Raw genomic sequence first — 12145 nt, 5'->3', positions numbered from 1 at the left:
TTAACGAACGCATTTCTTCAAAAAATAACAAATTTACTGCGGAACTTCATTCAGTAAACGTTTCATGTTTCACCGGAAAAAGCGAAATGATTACTTCCTGTTCAACATTGCTTTCAAATAATGAAGCTCATTTGTTCAGACTTCAACAACCCCCCTTTTTGTGTTAAACGTGAGTGACTATTGCTGTTTTTCCACATTTAGATTAGTAAAAATGCTTTCTATCAATTCAATGTTCCTGTACGTAGCTTACTTGTGCGCCCCATTGCAGAAAAATTGCCTGCTTTTCCAAATCTTTTGTCGACCACAAACATTGTCTTTCATTGAATTTACATTTCTGTGATTCAAAAATGATTTAATACTAGCTTGACAGAGTTAATCATTTTTATCAGTTAGGCACAATTATTCATGCGTGAAGTGAGGGAGATGGTTACCAGGATGCATTAGTCTTTAATTGTAACTGATTAACACATAGCAATGTTGTGTCTTGTTTGCATTGGCTGGACTCGTCTGAAGACTAATATTTAGGAATTAAGTTCTATGTAAGCATGATTGACGGCGAATAATAATTTTTTATTCCATTCTATTATTCTTGACAATTCTCAAATTCTGCCATTGGCTGGCGACCAGTCCAGGGTGAACCCTGCCTCTCACACAAAGACAGGTGGGATAGGCTCCAGCATCCCCGTGACCCTAGTGAGGATAAGTGACATTGAAAATGGATAGATCCACAAATTCTGACTAGTGTAAAATATGTCGGCATTATTATATTTACAGCCAATTCAGGAGCAACTTCTAACATATTTTGTCACTTCTCAGTGTGACGACTGAACAAACTTTGATCAACATCTCATCATCTCATCATGATGCGGTACTGGGGTGAGATTCCTGGACCTGCAGGAGCTCCTCCCAATCGCAGCTCCTTTGATTTGCTCCAGCGTGAGTTTCGATCAGTGGAGATGCAGGATCCTCCTCTGCATCAGCCATCAGCCCAGCGACCACGCCCCACCACGATGCTGGACATCCCGTCAGAGCCTTGCAGTCTCACCATTCACACAGTGCAGCTGTGCCAGCACGTCCGCCGCCTCCGTGCCCTTTTGGCGACTGCTCAGGGTCAGAGCTCGACGTCCGGCGAAGTTGGCGGACGACTAGAGGATGTTGATACACATCTTCCCTTGCGGCCTCCCACACCACCTGCCATGCCCGATGACTTGCTGCCACTTGACAGCAAAGCTCCCTGGCAGCCCTTCCAGCTCCGCCACAGTGACCCTGAAAGTGACTTCTATAAGTAAGTATCTGGTCATTTGACCAAGCGAGAGTGGCTTTTTCCCCATTTGTCAATATGGTATTTTTTACCTATGGGTTCTTTTCACCTTTATACTAATTGGATTCTCCCATATCAGGGGAAAAGGTGAGCCAGTCACAGAGCTGAGTTGGCCCTCCTGCAGACAGCTCCTCTATCAGTCAGTTGCCACCATCTTGGCTCATGCCGGCTTCGAGACAGCCCATGAGAGCGTGCTAGAAACGCTGACTGACCTGGTTCATGAGCACTATCTGCGCCTAACCCGCCTCCTGCGCGTAGCGGTAGACAGGGAGGCCCGGCTGGGTTCCAGTCCCTTTCCTGATGTGATGGAGCAGGTGTTTCATGAGGTGGGGATTGGCAGTGTGCTGGCCCTGCAGCGCTTCTGGCAAGTACGCATCAAGGATTACCACAGCTACATGTTACAGGTGAGGAAATAATGTTTGAGGATTGACACAAGCTTGAAGAATACAACAGTGTAATTTGTCAGAACATGTAAACTTTTGTGATTGGCTGGTGAGCACACTACGGTGTACCCAGTCACTTGGGCAAAGTCAGCTGGGTTAGGCTCCAGCACACCCACGACCCTAGTGAGGATAAGTGGCATACCAAAATAGATGGATGGGTGAAAAATTAACCTTACTGGTCCTCAGTACCAAATTGAACACACAACACAAATTGTTTGGTGAGGAATTAAACGTCTGATATATTACTGTGAATACATCACTTAAACTTGGTCATGCACTAGTGTTTTAACTCTTAATAATCAATTACACGGTGCTATGGACCACTGAGGTCCATTTTGCATATTTACTGATGTACCATTTTAAAACTGCTGACAAGGGATAAAAATATACTGTATTTTGCTTTCCTAGGTCAGTAATGACCTGTCAGAAGAATATGAGAGGCTGGTGAATCCAGAAAAGGCTTTGGAGGACTCCAAGCCCCCCAGGATCAAGGAAGAGCCCATGAGTGATATTTCCTTTCCAGTTAGCGAGGAACCTGAGGCTGACTTAGCCTCTGGGGATCAGGCTTTGCCTATGGGGGTCCTTGGGACTCACAGTGAGAGGCTATCCTCAGGCATGGATGGTGACCATTCGCCTCACACCTCAGGTGAGCCTCATCTTTTTATTCACATATTCAATGAAGATTTATGGATACATAGTGGATCTCCTCACATTCACGATTCAGCATTCATGGATTTTGGTAATAAATTATTTTTTAGGCATTTTCAAAATACATCCCATTCACAAGAAGTCAGTAATAATTTATAAATGAGTGATAACATAGGTATAATGTGCAGCATACATGCACCACTGTCAGAAATGTTTATAATTTACATTTGTGTTTATGCTTTACTGATAATGTTTTTTGTAGAGAGTTGAGATTTCACACATTGTTCGACTGTCCTTAAATGCACCACAACACTAACTTCGACAGTCAGTCTGGCCTCAGACCTTGCAGTGAGGTGAACACAACTTAATATATTATCATACGTCGTTACTTTCAAGTCAAGATTATATAGCTCTTAATCACAAAAGAACCTCAAAAGGGTTTCACAAGCTAGCAAGAATCCACAACATCCCCTGATCTGAACCCCATGAAACCCCATTTGGAGAAAAAACAGAAACCTTGAGAAGGGACTGCAAAAGGCAGTTTGGATTATGTTGACGCGACTTGGAGAAATGACTTCTCTAGCCTGCTTGACTCAAGCTTGAAAACCAGGTTCCTGAAATCTGATTCCAACTATTCATCGGTCATCTTTCATTAATATTCATTAGTGGTGTGTACCGATACATTTTATACTTTAAATGTGTTTAATAAGATTGTGTTGTGAGTGAGCATTATTCCGTTTTCTTAAATGCCAGCAGTGTCTGGCAGTGTCTCACCAAATTACTACAGCCAGTTCAGGGGTGACATATGCACATAAGCAACATGTTCATTGATGTACTGCAGTACACCATAGTAATTTGTGTTGCATTGAAATCCTGCTTTGCATTTTCTCCCCGTGCATGCGTGGGTTTTCTCCGGGTACTCCGGTTTCCTCCCACATTCCAAAAACATGCTAGGTTAATTGGCCACTCCAAATTGTTCATAGGTATGAATGTGAGTGTGAATGGTTGTTTGTCGATATGTGCCCTGTGATTGGCTGGCGACCAGTCCAGGATGTACCCCGCCTCTCGCCCGAAGACAGCTGGGATAGGCTCCAGCACCCCCGCGACCCTTGTGAGGAAAAAACGGTAGAAAATTAATGAATGAAAGAAATCCTGCTTCCTTTTTTCAAGGTGGCGGTGTGGCCAACAGCTCCCCATTGTGGCCACAGGTAAAAATGGAGCCACAGGATGGTGATGACAGCCAGAGTGCCGCACATCACCACCATCATCCTCATCACCACCACCACCACCACAGCGTTCTGGGTGGCGATGTGTTTGAAGAGGGGGGGCCCATGTCCACCATGAGCGAGTCAGGAGGTGCAATGGCGCCCTCTCCGGCAGGTTCGGCATCAGATGGCACGTACGCCTCTCATTCGCCGGACTCCCTGATGAGCACATCACCCGTCTTCAACCAGAGACCCAAGAAGCGAGCAAAGAAGATGTGAGGTTGCGTTGGATGTTGATGGAAACAGCATTGGTGTTGTTGTGGAATATACAGTCGTTTTTCTTATAAACTCACTTCATTAAGTACACCTACATAATCCAATAAGATCCTGTAACAAAAAATATATACTTTACAGGTATGATCATGTCAGTAAGTTATTACTTTAACAAGACAGTATTACTGCGGTTTTAGTATGCAGTAGTGTTAAACTGAACTGCATCATACATTTTAGCTACATGAGGGCAAAAGACTGCAAAACTACAACAACAAAGTGTGGTGAGCATATAGTTGATGTTACCATTTACAATAAAATGCTAAAAACATTTGATATCTTTTGGGTTATTAGAAGGCAGGAATATATACATACATTTTCTGGGTCGCTTGTTATCACTAGGGTAGTGGAATGGGCATTACCCATGAGCACAAGACTGGTTTGCTTTGAACCACCGTTTTAGTGTTTTCTTGAAGGCTCTGTAATTGTCACAGTTTCTAAGTATGTTCCAGGAAATTGGCTCTTCAGGGGAGTAGGGACATCCCCAATCGTATTACAGTATATTGTCTGAGGAGAGGCTGGGCCACACTTTGAAAACTCCTGCTGTAGAGCTTGCATATTTGCAGCAACTTATTCTCCCGACACATTACACATCACACACCTGTCAGCTTTAAGCCTCTTTGCTAAGTTAGCATCTGTTTCAGTAATAAAGCAAAAACCGAGGGCAACGTCGGTGACAATTATTGCTTGGCTGTACACATTATGAAGGAAACATCAATCCAGCCCTAATGGCAAAGTAATGACTTAATTTTTCTTGCTCAATGAGCTGATATGTTCTAATACATGGCTGTTTTGCTGTGCATGTTTTGAGTGTGAAGTGTTTACAGATTTATATTTTATTAACATCCAATTAACTGTTCCTAATAGCTGAGTCATGGTTGTTTGACCAAAATTATATCTGATGTGCAGTGTTCCATATTATATGGCTAAAGGGGCTTGCTCGGGCTGGGCGAATCAATTCATGTATCCATATCAAGGGTAGTATCACTATCGGATCAGCTGAGTGGTAAAATCTATATGGTTCAGTTCTTTATTTTAAGAAATATGTATATTGTTCATATTGTTACATTATTATATTTATATACAGTGGATCCCTGCTATTCACAGGGATGCCTTCCAAGACCGCCTGCAAAGGGTGAAAATCTGCCCAACCCTTGACATTGACTTGGTCGAGTCAAGTCCGAAGTCATAGGCTTGAAATTTTCGTTTCGAGTCCTTACAAGTCATAAGCATTGTTTAGTGTATCCCATTAACAATGGAACAATTTAGTACATTTATTTATGTAATCCACACTTTAGTTGTTTGTTCTTAAACCTGATTGGACATTAGTGGATGTATTCAGTGGGGCAGATTTTGTGCTAAAATACACTGTTTTTGTTGGAAATAACTATAGCGATCATGTTGATAGAATACTTTGAATGGGGACACATATCACTCAACACATTCCCTGAAAATCAAGTCTTTGATGATATTGTCAAGTCAAGTCCAAAGTCATCCAAATTGTGACTGGAGTCTGACTCCAGTCCAAGTCACGTGACTCGACCTCTGTCACTCTCAATATGCCTCACACTCTGATTAAATGCCTTTTATATGATAAAATGTACATAGATACTCACAGTGTAGAACAGCTGCTATACTGCATTCAAGGATTACTGAAGAAAGTGCGAAGTCACAAGACTTGATGGAAAAAAAAAAACTTTAAATAGTTCATAATTATTGTATATGTATTCTGTCACGTCAACCAACTTTGCTATTACTGGAAATTGGGTGGGTTGTCATAAGGAACCCACATGAGAGTTTCCAGTCTGTATCAAATATCAATCTTAAGTTTTGCATTTAAAGAATATAGCGCCAAAGCAACACTGGTGCTACGTTGCATGTTTTATAGCCTATCCCCTCTGTGGATATTTTTGCCTGCAGCATCCAGACCTCAGTTGTCATCCGTACGGCAATGAATACACTCGTTGTGTTAGATTGAGACTCTAATCGAAAAAAAATCTAGGACACATCCCTTGTGCTACAGAGTCAATTCATCCATCTGCCACTGGAGGGCAATATTGCGTCAGACAAATAACATGGCCTGGAGCCCCATGTGCAAGTGGAGGCATTACAAGTACAGTAGCTCGAACTCTCACTCAGATTTGTCCACACTTTAGGGTAAGGTATGTTTATCTGTTTCAGACATGTGTAACAAGTTACATGAAGAAACATCACTGGGTGAAATTTGCACAATTCAACAAGTCTGAAAAGGAGTAGGAAGAAGCAAAGTTTCCACTTAATCACACAGCTAGAAGATAGGGGTTCGATTCCCTGCTCGGGCATCTCTGTGCATGTCCATAGCTATGAATGGTTGTTTGTCCTGTGATTGGCTGGCAACCAGTCCTCTCACCCAAAGACAGTTGGGATAGGCTCCAGCATGTCCGCGCGACATCCTGTGAGGATAAGCAATATAGAAAATGGATGGATGTACATGGTAGCTAATACTGGTATCATTCCTACACCAAGTAAATACGCAGCCAGTCTTGCAGATGCCAACACTGATACTGAACATTTTTGAATATTTTGTGTTAAATTTGTTGACATATAATGAAAAAAACATTTATTATACAGTGTTGGTTTCACAGTCAGGAGATAGAGGATAGAGCTTGAGTCTGTGTGGAATTTGCATGTTGTCCCTGTGGGTTCTTTTCGTATGTGAGTTTTTTCCAGGTACTACAGCTTCCTCCCTTATTCCCACAACATGCATGTTTGTCTCATTTGAGACTCTTGTCCATACACTCATGGCCAAGCCAAATCCGATCATTCCATACAGAACTCCAAAAATGGACTGGACATATAGTAATTATTGCCACCTTATCGAAACTGTAAGAAATAACTATTGCATAATGCCATGCTCCTTTCAATTTTAATTCAATTCACCTTTGGTAAGTAACAGATGCTGGCAATTCAGAAATCATGCTTGCTGCCAGTTAAAATGGGGAAAAGGTGATTCAACTTGTGTTGTGGGTCTGTGTGTACCACACTGATCATGGAGCCAAGAAAGGATTTGAAAATCAAAACTGGGGAAAAGTATAGGCAATCTCAAGGATACGAGTCCATCTCTAGAGATTTGAATTAGGTTTGGGCTATATGACTTCAAATCAATATCACGATAAATTGGGAAGTTTGTTTGTTTCCCATCTTTTTAACAAACATTTAAAATAGTGCCATGGTCCATGTGCAAACCTTGTGTGTTCCGTCATGGGCTGCTGTCTGGAGTGCTGTGTGGCACTTGAACCGTATAAGGCTGTTAGGCGCTTCATTTCAACCATCATCCATTTCCTCATTGTCTGAGACACACGCTGTACCTCGTCTTAAAGAGGAATTAACTTAGACTACCAATACACACAGTCAAAACAGACAAAAAAGACTTTAATTTAATTGTTTTATTAAAGCACAAAATATTATGACATAGGCAAAGTGTCTTAAATTTCAGTCATTCATTTATGTCCTACCGCTTATCCTCACAAGGGTGTCGATCCCAGATGTCTTCGGGCAAGAGGCGGGGTACACCCTTGGACTGGTCGCCAGCCAATCACAGGGCACATATAGACAAACAACCATTCACACTCACATTCATACCTATGGACAATTTGGAGTCACCAATTAACCTAGCATGTTTTTGGAATGTGGGAGGAAACCAGAGTACCCGGACAAAACCCACGTATGCACGGGGAGAACATGCAAACTCCACACAGAGATGGCCGAGGGTGGAATCAAACTCAGGTCTCCTAGCTGTGAGGCCTGCATGCTAACCACTCGGTCGTCTTAAATTTCAGTAATGGTAAATTTGGATTTTATCGTATCTATAAATTCTCCTGCAGTCTACTCAGCGTACCATCATCAACTAGAGAAAAATTGATGAAAGATTGCAATGAAGGATTGTTCGAATGGTGGATAAGAACCTTGATCCACATACGAACAAATTCAAGCTCACCAACAGACACAGGGTACAACAGTGTCAGCTCATACTATCTTTTGGCTCTTGAATGAAAATGGAGGATACTCAGGAGGATCCAACTGCAGGTTGGAGTTTGCCAACACTTACCTAGAGAGGCCAAAATCCATCTGGGAGAATGTCCTGTGGACAGAAAAGCGAAATGAGGCCTTCAAAGAAAAGAACACGGTCCATATGGTGAAACATGGTGGAGATTCATTGATGTTTTGGGATTGTTTTGTTGTTTTGTTGTTTTTGTTTCTGGTACCCGATGTCTCGATCTGAAGATTACCAAATTTTGTCCAGGAGTTTAGTGTAGAATTATCAAATGTGGCTTTTTCATTCTGCTTTTTATGTGTTGTTCCAATGCACACCAAAGTAATAGAATACCGAAGCAGTTGTAATTTAGCTTAGATGTGACTATGTTGGTTTTTTTCCGTGTCTCCTGTGATTTACTGGTGACTAGTTCAAGGTGTCAGCTGGGATAGGTACCAGCTTACCAACGTGCCTAATGAGGACAAGCGATATAGAAAACGGATGGATGTGTTCTTATTCAAATCCTTTGGCTTTTTACCCCCAAAGCCCTCAGTGTGTCCAATTATTCCCTGTGTTTGTAAACAATATAACAATATCAACAATGTAGCAATATGGACACAACAAAACTAAACCAAAGGAAACTCATCAGGCCGATATCGAGCCCATTCTGATACTAACATTGGTATTGATATTATCCTTATTTGGATCACCCACCCCAAGTGCATTGCACCAGATTGTTTATATGCAGCAGATTTAGATTTAGACTCAAAGATGCCGAAAAAAAAGTGAAAATAGCAAGAAAGTAACATTGATACACATGACTAATGAGTATGACAACATCTATTTATGCAGTATACATAGAAAGCAAAACTGCAATGTCATACCAAAACAGTGAACACATTTATCTAATAACTGGAGTTAATTTACATTGAATGCCTCCCATCCCCCACTGCAGGATTAATAACTGCTGTCTATCATTGCACATAATGATATAAGTGCACTTATGTCCGGTTTAAATGCTGTAGCACAAAAAAAAAAGTCCTATAACCTCCTCCAGTACCTTCTGTTCTTGGAAAGTGATGACAAACTCTAGTGAGTCTGTGTCTCATAGCTGTTAGGCGACTGACACCTCGTAGCGTTGTCGGTGTCAGCTTTTTGATGCTGCTTGTGCGACGACACCAATCCATCCTGTTTGCTGTTTGTTGCCACATCTTCAAAAACTGTCAAAACACTGAGCTAGTGCAAATCAGAATGGGTGCAGCGAAGGAATATGCAGAACTGTGGCCGGGAATAGAAGCACTCATATTTTTTTTGTAATCACCAGGGCTATTTGCACCCCTAAACCGCTAGATTTTGTTAATCCAGGCAAAGCAAAGCTGTTTTATTAACCCTACATTTCAGTAAAACCCAAATAGAGACCGATGGCAGTTAAATAGAAGGTTTATTTCCAGTAAAACCCACTCAAACCTCAGCATGGTGAATGAGTGTTTCGCATGCAGGCCACATAGCTAGGAAACCCGGGTTCAATTCCCTGCTTGGACATCTCTTTGTGGAGTTTGCATGTTCTCCCCGTGCATGTTTGGGTTTTCTCCGGGTACTCCGGTTTCTTCCCACATTCCAAAAACATGCTAGGTTAATTGGCGAATCCAAATTGTCCATAGGTATGAATGTGAGAGTGTGAATGGTTGTTTGTCTATATGCGCCCTGTGATTGGCTGGCGATCAGTCCAATGTGATTTGCAATCATATTTTTCACTTACTGTAATTCTTAAACTATCAAAATAGTTCAAATGGTTTCTGAAGTGAGAGACTAGGTTTGGATTTCTGCCTTCATAATATGTTTCATTTAAAAACTACATTTTGTGTTCAGTTGTGTTATCATTGAGTAATAAATACTATGTATGCAAAAACTTTTTCACGTCTGTCACACATACACACACACACACACATATATATATATATATACACATACATACATACATATATACACACACACGCAACTGTAGAAATGTATATAATTGTAACAATCCATCAGGAATTATTTGTCCTATTTTATCTGTAAAAGTATTCCATTACTGCATTAGTCTGGGGAGATTTGCTCTGTTCGAATTATGAAGGTCAGTAGCAGCGCTTGTTGGGCCAAATGTTTTACTGTTTCTGTCAAAGGGGAAATTTGCTACTGGCTTCAAAACAGATGAGCAATGAGACCAGTTCTTTGAGAATAATGAGGTGCAATTTAATAAAACTTTCATGCAATAGCACAATCTGAACAGCCAGCTTCAAGAGAAAAAGTCTGACTTTATGCTGAAATATTAGTTAATATAAGAAACCACATATGCAAGCAAAGGGTTGATCGCCTCCTGTGAAGGACAGAGACAATAAAGGAATGAATGACAGACTCACATGAATGAGGTGATAAGCATGTGGAGGACTTGTTTTGGAAACAAGAGGCCTCCAGCAGATAAGCATAGCAAGTCACTGTGACATGAATGTGTATCTAAGCAGCATATGTACATAAGTGAAACTTGTATTAATCAACTCAAATGGAATAATGGACATAAAAAAATAAGTGCAATAACAAACCATATTTGTCTTTTAATGCAGTAGTCTACTACATTATTCTGCATCATTTAATACAATAAACAACAACCATTTGTTCAAAACAAGCATTATGGTGTGCTCGTGTATCATTATTCTACACATAATATAACAATACGGTGTATTTAAGGTAAACAGAGCATAAACCTTTTGCGATTAATTATGATTCATTTACTTTATATTGGTTTTTAATCACAGTTTTACTCACATACGCTCCTCTCCAAAAGTTTGGGAAAAACCTGCAGGTGTCCCCTTGAGTGTATAACAATGTGATTTAAATTGTTCTTTGAACCGTGCTTTGTCATGAATCCTTTGTGTTGATATGAAAAAAAAGAATTGTTTCACCTCGGCAGAGGTTGGCTCGCTATTGACTAACTTTGTCTTAAATATTGATTATTGCAAATAGGACACTGGTGTAAAACACTGGTGTAAAAATATTTTTTAAAATATTAATTTTGTTCAAATCCTACTAAAGCTAAAATCACGGAACTTGCATCACTTCTATATGTTGTTTTGCACATTCTTTTGAAAATAGATGCAAAATGTTGACATGTTAGTGAGTAGATTTTCAGGAAAAGGATGTAACAGCTCTTCTTTACTCCTTGGAAGAAAGAAAAACATTTCTTACTGACAGGAATTCTTGAAAAGGAAAACAATTTGAATAGAAATAATGCCTTTCTCTGCAATGTTATTGTCTTAAATATTCAAATTGGAGCAGAGCCTGACAGTTCTGAAAACATACAGAGCATCAAAATGATAACATTGCAGGAAAGCAGCCCTCAGCCATGACTGCAGGATAATAAATATCTCTGTTAACCTCAGTGACTTCGCTTAGTTAGCTCTTTTTGCTCTTTTACACATTTGTGTTCATTAATAACAGAAATCAGATCCTCAGCATAGATTTGCATAATTTGCATAAGTTTGGTTTTATTTTGTTGATATCATATGTTCTGTCTACTGCCATTAAAATTGTCCAGTGCAAAACACAGTCGCAGATTGGGAACACTGTATGTCATTTCACTAAAATTCTTTTAGTGAAAGAAATTTACACTGATTGGAAGTTATTGATTTGTACAGTGTGTCAAATTGTTTTACTACCATTTTCAGCATCTCTGAGCAGTGAGAGAAAAAAGTTTTTTTTGCCAGGTTATAACTAGAGCTTGGAGAAATTGGAGTGACACAAAACATTTTTCAGTAAGCAAATTATTGCAAACAACCATTAAACAGAAACAGAAATCAGCTGATCAATCGTTCAAGTCAATAGAGAAGGATCGAACCAGCAACCATCATGGTGGGAGACTGTCACTCTACCACCTGAGCCATGCCATCCCACAATTAAATTAAATGTCATCATTCAAATTCAATATAACTCATTTTCAACTAAATATAGTCATAGCTTGCATTGAACTGAAATTGAGAAAATGCGTTCCCACTGCAGGCTCCTTTTAGTTTATAAACTGTGGCCTTCAAATGCCTTTGCAACACAAATTATTCAATTAATGCTTTTAAATGTGCAAGCAGAGATAATGTTTTGCTGCTGGAAAAAGGGAGGAGAGAATGAAATTAACCTCGGTTAGCTCCCCAAGCCC

General features: G+C 40.3%; 1 protein-coding gene across 1 annotated transcript; it reads left to right on the top strand.

The window, feature by feature from the left end:
* The first annotated feature begins 81 nt into the window (after positions 1-81).
* supt7l (SPT7 like, STAGA complex subunit gamma) lies at positions 82-3965 on the top strand. The gene is made up of 5 exons (XM_058090527.2): positions 82-169; positions 817-1285; positions 1401-1725; positions 2173-2410; positions 3583-3965. The coding sequence occupies exons 2-5, from the start codon at positions 861-863 to the stop codon at positions 3894-3896; spliced, it is 1302 nt and encodes a 433-aa protein (XP_057946510.2). The 5' UTR covers positions 82-169; positions 817-860; the 3' UTR covers positions 3897-3965.
* Positions 3966-12145: the final 8180 nt, after the last annotated feature.

This window comes from Doryrhamphus excisus, linkage group LG14, assembly GCF_037039965.1.
Source record: "Doryrhamphus excisus strain RoL-2023G ecotype Guam linkage group LG14, RoL_Dexc_Guam_v1.1, whole genome shotgun sequence".
NCBI classification, from domain to species: Eukaryota; Metazoa; Chordata; class Actinopteri; order Syngnathiformes; family Syngnathidae; genus Doryrhamphus; species Doryrhamphus excisus.
This window is presented reverse-complemented; position numbering and strand designations above follow the sequence as displayed.

Bases quoted from the DNA above. Each gene is read 5' to 3' on its own strand.
- supt7l (XM_058090527.2), top strand. From the start codon at position 861: ATGATGCGGTACTGGGGTGAGATTCCTGGACCTGCAGGAGCTCCTCCC. The intron at 1,726-2,172 runs GTGAGGAAATAA...TTGCTTTCCTAG, and splicing joins ACCACAGCTACATGTTACAG to GTCAGTAATGACCTGTCAGA. The intron at 2,411-3,582 runs GTGAGCCTCATC...CCTTTTTTCAAG, and splicing joins CCATTCGCCTCACACCTCAG to GTGGCGGTGTGGCCAACAGC.